Genomic DNA, 13,734 nt, shown 5'->3' with positions numbered 1-13,734 from the left:
TATTTTATATTAAAATTATGATATTCTGTAGGTAAAATATATTTCAAAGATAGTTTTGATAATATTATGACATTCTTGATCAAAATTTTGACATTCTAAATTAATATTATGATATTAGAAGGTAAAACACCTCAAAATTGATACTTTTTGATAATTTTATAACATCCTAAATCAAAATTATGATATTTTATGTTAAAATTATGATATCTTTTAGGTAAAATATCATAAAATTAATATTTTTTATCAATTTTATGACATCCTAGATTAAAATTATGGTATTCGATGTTAAAATTATAACATCCAAAAGATAAAATATCTCAAAATTAATATTTTTTTGATAATTTTATGATATTCTAGATCAAAATTAAGATATTTTATGTTAAAATTTTGATATTTTCTAGGTAAAATACATCTCAAAGATAATTTTGACAATATTACGATATCTTTGATCAAAATTATAATATTCTAGATTAATATTATGATATTCAGAAAGTAAAATATCTCAAAATTGATATTTTTAATAATTTTAAGATATTATAGATCAAAATTATGACATTCTATATTAAAATTATGATATTTTATGATATCCTATGACATTCTATATAAAATCAAATTTTTTTTATCAATTTTATGATATCCTATGTTAAAATTATGACATTCAGAAGGTAAAATATCTCAAAAATTGATATTTTTTGATAATTTTATGATATCCTAAATCAAAATTATGATATTTTATGTTAAAATTATGACATTCTGTAGATAAAATATTTCAAAATTGATATTTTTATCAATTTTATGATATTTTATATTAAAATTATAATATTTTATGTTAAAATTATGGCATTAGAAGGTAAAACACCTCAAAACTGATATTTTTGATAATTTTATGACATCTAAATAGAAATTATGACGTTTTATGTTAAAATTATAATATCTTGTCAGTAAAATATGTTTCAAAGATAGTTTTGATAATGTTAGAATATCTTTGATCAAAATTATGATATTCTAGGTTAATATTATGATATCCTGTAGGTAAAATATTTCAAAATTGATACTTTTTTTGAGTTTTATGATGTCTTGGATCAAAATTATGATATTTTATATTAAAATTATAACATTCACAAGATAAAAATATCAAAATTTATATTTTTTGATAATTTTATAACATCTTAGATCAAAATTATGATATTTTATATTAAAGTTATAAGATCCTATAGGTAAAATATCTTTCAAAGATAGTTTTGATAATATCATGAAATCGTAGGTCAAAATTATGACATTCTAGATTAATATTATGATATTTATAGTAAATTTATTAATATTTTATCAATTTTATGATATTCTGAATTAAAATTTTGATATTTTTTGTTAAAATTATGATATTTAGAAGGTAAAATATTTTAAAATTGATATTTTTTAATAATTTTATGATATTCTAGATCAAAATTATGATATTTTATGTTAAAATTATGACATCTTGTAGGTAAAATATATCTCAAAAATAGTTTTGACAATATTATGATATTTTAATCAAAATTTGATATTCTAGATTAATATTATGACATATTGTAGGTAAACCACATCAAATTGATACTTTTTATCAATTTTATGACATCTTGGATTAAAATTATGATATTATATGTTAAAATTATGATATCTAGAAGATAAAATACTTTAAAATTAATATTTTTGATAATTTTATGATATTCTAAAATATAATTATAATATTTTATGTTAAAATTATGACATCTTATAGGTAAAATACATCTCAAAGATAGTTTTAATAATATTATGATATCTTTGATAAAAATTATGACTTTCTATATTAATATTATTATATCTTATAGATAAAATATCTCAAAATTGATATTTTTATTAATTTTATAATATCTTAAATTAAAATTATGACTTTTTATGTTAAAATTATGACATTCAGAAAGTAAAACATCTCAAAATTGATATTGTTGATAATTTTATAACATCCTAGATCAAATTTATAATATTTTATGTTAAAATTATAACATTCTATAAGTAAAATATCTTATAAAGATAGTTTTGATGGTATTATGACATCTTAGATCAAAATTGTGATATTCTAAGTTCATATTATGATATCCAGAAGGTGAAACACTTCAAAATTAATGATTTTTGATAATTTTATTATAATATTATGATATCGTAGATCTAAATTATAATATTTTAAGCTAATATTATGATATGTAGAAGGTAAAATATATCAAAATTAATATTTTTTGATAATTTTATATATTTTAGATCAAAATTATGACATTATATGCTAAAATTATAATATTCTTTAGGTAAAATATCTTTCAAAGATAGTTTTGATAATATTATGATATCCTATATCAAAATTATGATATCTTATATATAAAATACCTCAAAATTTATATTTTTTGATAATTTTATAATATTTTGGATCAAAATTATGATATTTTATGTTAAAATTATGACATCTTATATGTAAAATATTTTTGAAGATAGTTTTGACAATATTATTATATCTTAGGTCATAATTATCATATTATAAGTTAATATTATACCAACCTGTAAGTAAAATATTCTCAAGTATATTTTTTTGATATTTTTATGATATCTTGGATCAAAATTATGATATTTTATAGGTAAAACATCTTCCAATGATAGTTTTAACAACATTATGATATCTTAAAATTTAACAATAATTTTAATTTATAATATCATAATATGAACCTAGACTTATTATATAATTTTTCAAAAAAAAATATATGGCAAGCTTATTCAGAACTAAAAAAAAAAATTCTATTTAAGCCTACCAAAGAAGCTGCTGTAATAAAGAAACTATAAAAAGACTGTAATAAAGGATTTACAGATAGCATTTTACTTTCTGATAGTTAAGACATATTGTGGATATCCAGATGCTGAGGCAGAAGCTCAACAAAATGAGAAAGAAAAGAGAGAAAAGAGCAATATTCGTAATGTCCATCTAGTCTTCAAAATAGTAAAAACACTTCTTTTTGGAGAGAAAGGGCATTTTGGTCATGTTTAATTTGAAAAACAAACCATAACACGTATTAAATGTACTCGATGATAAAACAACACACTATCTTTATTTTTTTAAACCTTCAGACGTCCAGTTTGGCATGAAACGACATCTATTACGTCATGCCATGAGAGCGCTACATGGACCAATCAGATAAGGTGGTATGCTCCATGGTAGATTTTCTACACCGCAGGTAGTGTACAAAGAATTTCGCTAGTTACATCAATATATCAAGCCCCAAATCCACCACTCAAGTGAAGGCATATGATATGGATGGTGGGTTTAGGCTTGGGGCATGACAGAAATAGTATCAGATGGACTTGGCATATAGTCCATATGGACTTGGAGGATACTGAAGTATAGGTCCAGTAAAACTGAATACAAGCTAATCACTATGTGTTTGCATATGGATTTGATTGAATTTAGAGATATGTCTAATAAAGATGCCAGGGGTTAAAGGGACGAATATGTAAGGACTCGTGTAAGCAAATGTTTAATACTATACTAATTTTGCACTGGTATATTTTGAGTACTTATATAAGAACAAAAAAATCAAATAACACATTTTGACTAGTCTTTTTGGATGAAATCATGATTATTATGAAAATTTTCCAATAATTTCACCTTAACAATCCTTCTAAGATGACATGGGAGGATGAATTATGGGCATATTAATGATAGACTACAAATACGTGGGACTTCAACATATTCCAAGCAAAAGTAAGTATGGGCATTTAAAATGATGATCAATGCTATCAATAGTAATTTGTAGCATTTAAAACAACTGAAACCAAAATTTATGAATTTTAGAGTTACCTGCTCATGCATGAAATGGCTCAAAGTTTGATAATTTTAATTGGTTATTATGATATTTTATATATTTTGTGGTCTAAAAACACATGCACACATTTTTTTTTAGGATCACATTTGTTTTAATATATGTAAGTCATAATTTATAAACTGGTACGACCTAACATGACTTATCATGTTGTTTCACAGCATCTATTCCATGCAAGGATACGAGCTTTTAACATGCATGGTTTTTCACTTCTAGGCATTTTAATGTCGTCGATCATCATCAACATGGTGGATTATCAAAGGAAAGGAAAAAAAAAAAAAAAAACTAGTGGAAGAAACAATGTTCGATCTTGCAAAGTGTATCAAAACCTTCATAGTCAACCTCTAGTATTACCACATACCTTTGACAATTGACGGACAATAACGGAGGTTCTGGAAACCATCAGTCGATATCTCACGACAAAGAATCGCATATTGTTTTCTAGAATTGGAAAGCAAGAAATCCTTGAATTCTTTCGAAGAAATTATAGAGCGACGCTAGCCATAAATTCAAACAAAATCCTATGGACGGCCGAAAACCGGGAAAAGAAAAAGATTGTGGTATTGCGGCGTGAAGGAGCATCGGGGAGGAGACGTTATTTCCATAATACCATTCGCTCTGCCGCCTTGCAGAGAACAAGGCCACCAACAAAATGGTTTCCATGCTTTCCAAAATTACCATTATATTTATAAAGCATGCCGTGTCTTCATATATCATCAGAGCGCCAGACACCCCAGGAGCATCAGGAGGGCAATCTGACGCTCCTCTTGCACATGCGCTTCATCTTACCCGACGGGCAATATTAGGAATGCCCAAACAAACACCACCTCAAGAAAACTCCGCCATAGATTTATCTTATCGGCCTGGGATTTTGAGTTGTCACGGCTAAAAAAAATTGTATGAGATAGCCTAGCGCTAAGCTTCTCTTTCCTGACTAAAATTCCAAACCCTCAAAGGCATGCCTGCTCCTACGTCTGACAATTGCTTTGCACAGATAAAAAAATTTCCCAGGTTCGTCTTTGGAGGAACAAAAATAATCCACGGTCTACCGCCACAGAATTTCTCGCCAATTCCAACTCATCAGTGAAAGTGGACTTCATGGCTGCAGGCACTCATTTCGGCGGCGATGGAAACAAACAATTTGGAGTGCAAACAAGGTCGCAGAACGCATAGAACCCCACCATCCACTCTTGGACACCAACAATAAAACATGGAGATTACAGGCACCGATTTTAGCGGCAATAGAGACAATTTGGAATGCACAAGAAAGTTACAAAAAGTATGGAACCCCAACATTCACCCTTGCACAACAACAATTAAACGTCGTTACCACCCACGACCAAAAAAAAACACAAACCACTCAGGGAAACCCATCCCTCCCTATTGTAGGAGACATTTGATTTGTTACTATACATATACACTAATGAATAAACAACCAATATGCCACCAACTCGTTCAAACATATCCTAGGAAAAAATACAATATATTACACGCATCAATGGCTAGCATCAATAGAAGCACCCGACCGTGCCTGTGAAATCCGGTTCGCATATATGGTAACGAGACGCAGCTGTGTGCTACTAAGCCCCTCCAAGTACGGTAAGAATGCTTTCCCAAGCATGATGTAGATATCCACCAAGCAGAACACCACCGTCTGAAAAAATTTCAAAAAAAAAAAAAAAAAAAAAGAGGGAAAAGGGAGCGAATCCCATTTAAATAGATCCAAGGATAAAAATGGCAGGTATAAATCAAAATATTCCAATATTCACCATGGGTAGCAAATGACATGTCTGATCTAGTCTGTGAGAAATCTAGTCTATCTAACGATAATGTTTGCAGAGCATGGACATAAAACCGGTGATGATAATACGCAATATATGATGCATATGGTCAGGGTTGGCTTAAGTTCTTAGAAGCAACATCAGCAATGCAGTCTGCTATGCATCACATTGCAGACAAGACAACAAATCAGACCAGACCAAAAGAACACAAAATGGAAATTCTATAAAAGAACCAAAACAGTTCTCCCACTTGGAATGTGGGGATGTTACCAATGAATCAAGAGAAATTCGGATGCTTTAACATAATTAAAAAAAAAAAAAATGCAAGGCCAATAACATTTACAATGTTAAATAACTTGGCATCAGACAATGCAATAACTAATCAGCATGAACGTACCCACAAGGGAAGAAACCAGGAATATTAAGGGACTGTTTGGATGCCAGATGATCTTATCCAAATATAATATCTGCTCTCATCAAGCTAGCAAATATTGAGAGAGGTCATTGATTCCCTCTTCCCAAAATTTTAGGGACCGAAATTTGACCTATTTGAATCAAATGCATCATCCACGATTACCAGCAGTAGGAGCATCTAAGTCACTCACAATCCATTTAAACCACCTTGCGTTGGACTACCTTTGCTGGAAACTACAAGAAATCGGGATGTTATTTCTTGACAACATAAGCATCCAAAACAGACCCTAAATACCCTTAACCATTTAGACGCCAAGTATAACTTATATATGGATGCCTTGCTTACGTTATCCTGGTAGAGAATGCTGTAGGACTGAGACATGGCTTATATGAAAGGTACGTAAACAAAGGAGAATGAAAACTTTTTAGTTCTGAACTGTAATGAAAAAAGTGAAACTCAGAGAGAACCACTAATAAGACACTTTTCTAGAAGTAAAGAAAGCAATAAACTAATTCCTGTTACTACATAACAGAAACAAGATAATAGCATAGGCACTAAAAGTAGGATTGCGGTGAGAACCAAAGGGGAATATCAGGAAAATATGGACACTTTGATTGAAAAAGCAAAGCTCAGGTAGTTGCAATTTCTCCAGTTTGGAGGCAAAAATGGAATAGAAAAGGATGCAATCTAAGAGTTGGGCTCGGAAATCAGAGTCCAACTACATTTGCCTAGTCAATCATATTGAACATGGGCATAACCGCGGAGTGTGCGTGGTGTGTGTAGAGAGAGAGAGATATTGATTTTATAGGAATAGATGCATAGTTATAGAATTTAATAGACATGAGGGAGTAGTAGGGCAAGTAGAAATGAAATTGCAGATGTACTCAAATTTGCAGGGTAATATGTTATAATTGGTGTATACATGTTCTAAATATTTAAACATTTAGTAACCATATATATTCAGAAAGCTTGATACATAAAATACATGTATATGTAGAGTTTCCTAGAAAATATTTTTTTCATAAAAGGAAGGAACAATTAAGATGAAGAAAACCTGAATGTCACCTTTAAAGGAACCAACCAGCAAAACTAGGCCAGTGGATTTTTGGGTCTCAATGGTCCAAGGGGGAGAGTACACCACTAAATATACCTGTTCAAGACCAAGATCTGAGCTTTGGGTCTCAAAAATGATCAGACTGGGTGGAACAACAGATCCAGTGCCTGGAATTCGAGCTGAAACCTTATTGAGATGGGTTCAGTAACTAACTGCTTCACAATTTTCCGGGTTATATCATATTAATACATTGTTATTAGAATATAGTATAACATATCATATAACATGAGATATCAATATCTGTTTCTCTTCTCATTTACCCATTCCACTTGAGACCTAGTTTCCATGTTCCTTTCCCTCTCAAGAATGTCATATGGTTCCCATTCCTTTTCTCTCACAATGGACACAATGACGATGATACCAGAGAGATGGAGCAACTAAGGATGCAAATGAACCAAACTGGAGCAAGCTAGGTTCAGATAGAAAACTGAATAGGCTGGCAAGAGCTTGTCACAGCTTTGAAGGTTGAGATCCAGCTTTGCTCATAAGGGTTAAGCAGAGGCAGTTAGAGAAAGGGACAAATGATAAGTTCGTGGTCTCCAGGGGGCAACAATAAGAGAGCAGCCATGGGAATTTGGACCAATTTACTGATATGCAGAGAGGGGTACGGGATGACATAAAGGATACAATGATGCAGCCAAGGATTAGGCACAAGCAAAACCATATGGGCATATGATCGCCAACAGAAAGAAAAGTACGTTAGAGAGAACCTATGTCTGCTCTCTAAGGCAGGGGAAGGTGAGAGAGAAGGATGGAATACAAGATGCAGTGTCATTGAGTAACTAGTGATTAGGATTAGGACCAATGGAGCTGCTCCCCATCTCAGCCACAGAATCGAATTGAATGTCTAAGATAACCTTTATAATTGGCACAAAAGGGTAAAATAAAAGAAATATCAATAAACAAAAAGCTGACCATAGGTAGTTGAGAACATCTTACCTTAACTCAGCTCTCCACAATCTAAAAAACTGCACTGATCAACCGAAGGCTGAAGCATGGAAGTAGTGAAACATACTAGACACAAGGGCAGCAATACTCAACCAAATGCACCAACATGAGACAAAGTTGATGCTATTTAGCAGAGTCTCAGGCATAATCAAGGTGAGGTCATAAATTGTTTGACATGACTAACCTGTTTATTGGGTCAGCTTAGGGTTTAGAGGCTGAGATGCCTGACTTGGATTGACCTGTTTAATAATCAAGTTGGATCAACACAATTACTAGCAAACCTGAAAGCGACCCCTTACCGAACTATGGAATATGAACATAATTATATGTTAAAATGATGTACATGTATTATAATATACAGCGATAAGTTAATTAGGTGCGATAATAAATAGATTAACATCAGTTAATAGGTTTACCTATCAGGCTAGTTGTGTCCACATGGGTTTTAGCATGTCAACACAGGCATCTCTGAGCTGACCCAACCATTATATGAATGGGTTATGCAGGTTGCGTTGGGTTACCTTTTGAATAAAATGGCCGGGTTTGGGTTGGAATTATTAACACAACTTAACCCAACTTGATTCGCCGCCATCCGTAACTAGTCAGACTTCACCAATAAACCTATTAATGAGAATTTGAAGATATGCATAATGCCAAATTCATAGAGAAAAAGTAAACATGGTACGAATTTATAAAGAATACAGTTACATATATAAACTATTAGAGGTATTATAAAGTCACACCAATTAAATGAGCTTTAGAGCTTGACTTCATTAAGGGTGTTCTTTGGCTGAATTCCAGTTCAACATATTCTTTAGTCTAGAACCTATAGAGCTATAAATCTACATGTAGAATGGGTTTGCTGGAAAAGGGAAAAGAAAATTGAGATTTCCTTTTTAAGGCTTGCCAATTTCTCAATCATTCTAGCATTTATAGAGAACTTCTAAACTTAAAATAGGTATACAAATGATCACATCATATATTTTTGAGCTTGACTCGGGCCTAAGCTTCACGAAGATGAGCTTCTTAACCAAATATTCTGAACTTATTCAGAAATAAACAGGTTACTGTAACAACCACCCTTCATCAAGGGTCGACCATAAGCCCCAAACATCATGCACTTCTTTCAATGAACAAGTGCCAACATGCTCTCTTGCCATGCCTTCTTTCAAGGAATTTAGATTCGCATCTTTATTACAACATCTTACCTCACTTATGCTTTGCCTAAAACAACTAGTAAGTCAATCCTATAAACTGACCCTGATTTTGGGAGAAAGAAGAAAGAACAGGAGGGATGGTGGGTTCTGTGTGTGTGTGTGTGTGTGTGTGAGGACAGGGGAGGGGGTTGTTTGGTGGTTTCATTGTATTGGAATGTTACACATATTTACTATCATATAATTTCCAATATGTTCTCATCCCTATTCTCCCTAAATAGTATTACCACGATGGCAATCAAATCTAATATACATTTTATATTTTTGGACCCGCACCCTATGGAATAGCATCGTATTTTCCATATTTGCTTATGGGAATCATAGGTTATCATGCTTGTTTTGCCCATAGAAATATGTCTCAATTTATTTAATTTGGCAACATTAATAAAAATTTGTACCTGGAGTTACTTTTTTTTCCCCCTTTTGGCACACGCTTTATATGAAAAGCGGCAACTTAAAGTTCCTTGCACAAAGGTCTAATACCCCAAAAAATCATTTTATGAAAGAACCAAACGGCATTTTTAAAAACTGTAGAGTAGAAAATGCACAATGTACCAATATAACTCCATTGGCGTCTTAAAAAAGTAAAATCTATACCTTTCGAACATCTGGACTTTGATTTCCAAATGCATCAAAAAGTGCAGGTAGAAAAGATGGCAATTGAGTCATTAATTCCTCCTGTGAAAGCCGACCAACAAGCTGAAAAATTTGAAAAGAAACTTCAGCATTAGAATGTTAATTAGCAGTCTTAATTGCTTCAGTGTTAGAATGTCAACTTTGCAAATGACATCTATACCCTCTATACAGAAATTACTGCAACAGTTGTTACTATCATTGTTGTTATTTCCAATTATAAGGAGCAAGTTTAATTTTAAGTCTGATTTAGAACAGAAACTGTATGACTTTACCTTATGCAGGCTTCAGTTACACAGGGCGATACTTTTATAAGAAATTGATGTGATTGGGTTAATAAATCAATACTGCAAACAAAACTTGGACCATCTTAAAAGGATACCCAGTCACCTCTCTTTTTCTCCAAAATCTGCTTGTCTGCATTTATTTCTTCTTTTGTTCTTTCTTAACAGATATAAGATCTATGTTCTCTTATTGAGACCTCTAAACATCAAATTGCTATCCTCTCAAAGAAGAAAGCTAAGCAAAAGCTCTAAACCATAATAACACATAACCAAAGAAACTTTCTCCTTTGCCCACAAGAATAATGTCGAGCTGTGAGATTAGAACTGTTGAACTTCAAAAAAAAAAAAAAATTTCCTAGCTCTAAATTTGTCCTCAACAAACATATATTATATTCATTGTAATTCCCATTATCAACATGTTCTTCCACTTAAATGTTGGTTGATTGGATTTGGATGTGTGAACAATGAAACAAGTATTGCAATGACAATAACAACTGCACCATTTCCACTGATAGATATGGTACTTAAAGGGATGCAATGATAAATATGGTAACATTTGATAGTGGAAAGATGGGGTACAACATGAACCAGCTTATGGTAAACATAGTTATACGACTTATAGCTTTTATGATGAATTTTGGGCTGATTGTGCAGGTCATATGCAAAATGAATTTACACTGCAATAGTCTATATCATAAATTTCTTGAGGCTTAGTAACACATGTGGTAACAATTAAGACAGCTATTTAGGATGATTTATGATGCTAGATTGTTATAACTTACCTTGGTTAAACAGTTAATGCAAATAACAAGAGTCTTTTCATCATCACTGACCAACAAAGGTACAACAACCTGCAGAGTTTGCAAAGAAAACAAAAGCACATGATGAAGATGTTTAGTTTGAAGTTTGGACAAGATTAATTCAATTTAATAAACAATTATTGTGAGATTCACGTACTGAAAGACATCTAAATGGATCATACTGAGCTAACACAATATTCAAACATTGTTGTGCTTCATTTGAAACCTGCAAGAACAACAAATGAAATGGACTAATATACAATAAAAGTATAATGGCAGGACCAGCTGGAGCAGAAAAGAGCGGAGTGTGATACCTTTGCAACCATGTCTTTGGTCACGTGAAGCAATTTTTCAATAACAATTTCAACAGAATCTTCCATCACCTGTTTCTGAAAGCACTAGAACATATCAGCAAGCAAGAGGGGACGATCTCAACTGTTAAAGTACTTTGCTTGTCTTATTGCAAGAAATATTAGCTAGGTGTTCAAAACCTGATTTTTTAGCATTTCAACAATCAAAGAAAGAGCAAGTTCCCTTGTGGATGAATCTGAATCATCCAAAACCTCGAGTACAGCTGTCAGAATTTGATTGAAGTACTGCAGACAATAACTGAAATTAGAGTGTGCAAACATCTAATATCCAATTGTCTAAGCCTTCTAGGAAAACAACATATATATGACAAATATCATAACCAAGAAAATTATCCAACCATGATATGCCATCACGTAATTTTGTAATAAAGTTACAATGTACCAACTAGATATGCATGATCATTCATATAAAACGTTCACCATGGATGTCTATGTCTTGGGAAATGTTAAAAGGTTAATTTACCCAGCATAGTACAAATTTGATATGCAACGCAGTAGTGTTGCAGGATGACCGTGTGAGTTATATATTAAGCTGGATAAGCAATGCATGGTTTATTGGCGACATCTATCATCTTGGATCTCCTAACTATTTGACAGCCCCGATTCAATAAATACATTGCATTAACTAGCAACCATATCCCACAAACTTAGCTAAAATTAAGAAATCCATGTTACCCATTCTTTACAATTAAAGGCTAACTGCAGTGAAAACAAATTTCTTCAAATTCTTTTTAACAAATTGTTAGCATTTTCTATGACACAGTAATGTCCTCTTTCGAAAATTTGTGCCTTACTTTGTTGGGGTCTCCTTTAATCCAAACTATACATTATAACAATATCTCAATTTATTCTTCATCACCCTATAAACCATTTGACAAACTCAGGCAGTTGGCTCTGACATGGGTAACAATGTCCTACTTTATTATAATGCACCATGCATTCTTCATAGTTCCAATCTTGAAGTTGACATTCTCACTTGTTCCTTACACTAACTAACAAATCACAGGAAGTCATTCGGGGTTGCAACTCAGTGAGCCCTGGCTTGGGTTCCCCAAGCTAGCCTGGATAATCAATTCAAGTTACAGGCAGATTCCCTATCCAAGATGACACTCACACCAAGGCTTAGTCCTTGGAAAGGAAGCCCAGTCTCATCTAGGCTTGGAATTCTATCACCTCCTTGCTTGTATTCCACAGGAAAATCTTATCTCATCCTAGTCTCTTTCAACCTTACACTAATACCTAATTTCTGTCCAAATCCTCTACATTCTCTCAATCTTCAACTTACCAAGCCTAATCTAAACCCATTAACAAATAACCCCAGATCACCCTCATAAAATAAAATTTTAAAAAGGAGGGAGAAAAATACACAATACCAAATCTTCATCCTTTTTCGAGCATTCAGCATGACATACAAACAGAACGTACTCTTAAACGGAAATGCTATTGATAAGTTGGCCAAAAATGGAAAGATAATGAAAAAAGGAGAGTGCAAAGATTACAGGGTGCCACCTTGGTGCTACTACTTTCAGGAGCTTGTGTCGCAGAGAGAGCACTTTCCCAATAAATTTTGCATTGAGCACAATAATCCAATCAACTAATGTCTGACACTATTAATCAGACTAAAAGGGACTAACAAAAATCCCTAAGTGGAACCTAACTTATAGTCCACAAGCATATGAACAGAATGAAGAACAGGCGATGTATTTGTGTTTGTCTAAAATGCACACTCCCCCACAACAAAAAAAAAGGGGTGGCGGGGGGGGAGGAAAGGCGTGCTTTAGAAAATAAAACATATTTAAAATACTCTATATTACTACTTGAAACCTCAACTTGAGGTTTCTTAAGGATGCCTTTCAACACAACACTTCCAACTTGATAGCACTTTTCCAAATGACAATGAGCTCCAAGCCTCCAATTATCTCCGAGAAAACTGAACTTACTAGCACAATAACCTCCCGAATCTCACATTTTTCAGCCATAGTAGTTTGAAAGCTTTGAATCTAGACCACAAAAACAAACTACTAATTTCTGATGGAAACAACTACTGGCATAAAATCAAGAAAGAAACTCCAACCTCCTCAATTAACCACAAACTGATAAACGAATTTGATAGAAAATATTTTCAAATCACTCTGCCTCCAAGTGCTTTGTCCTCAATATCTGGAGGCATTTTGATAATCAATAGGTTTGATAGGAGATTATCAGGTCAACAGAATAGTTCACGACCACAGAAGCATTCTTTCTATGCCAAACCAAGTGCTTTATGTACCTAACTTAAGAGATTAAAAGTCAAGGA

General features: G+C 32.5%; 1 protein-coding gene across 1 annotated transcript in view; it reads right to left on the bottom strand.

Annotated features, from left to right (window-relative positions):
* LOC105043118 (CLIP-associated protein) overlaps positions 1 to 13,734 on the bottom strand; it is a 54,434-nt gene that overhangs the window by 14,511 nt on the left and 26,189 nt on the right. Inside the window, 5 exon segments of the mRNA XM_073255978.1 lie at positions 9,948 to 10,049; positions 11,050 to 11,118; positions 11,225 to 11,293; positions 11,382 to 11,456; positions 11,559 to 11,663. Coding sequence (XP_073112079.1) covers positions 9,948 to 10,049; positions 11,050 to 11,118; positions 11,225 to 11,293; positions 11,382 to 11,456; positions 11,559 to 11,663 — 420 coding nt within the window.

This window comes from Elaeis guineensis, chromosome 4 (assembly GCF_000442705.2).
Source record: "Elaeis guineensis isolate ETL-2024a chromosome 4, EG11, whole genome shotgun sequence".
In the NCBI taxonomy this organism is placed as follows: Eukaryota; Viridiplantae; Streptophyta; class Magnoliopsida; order Arecales; family Arecaceae; genus Elaeis; species Elaeis guineensis.
The sequence above is the reverse complement of the archived record's forward strand: the minus strand, read 5'-3'. Positions and strand labels throughout refer to the sequence as shown.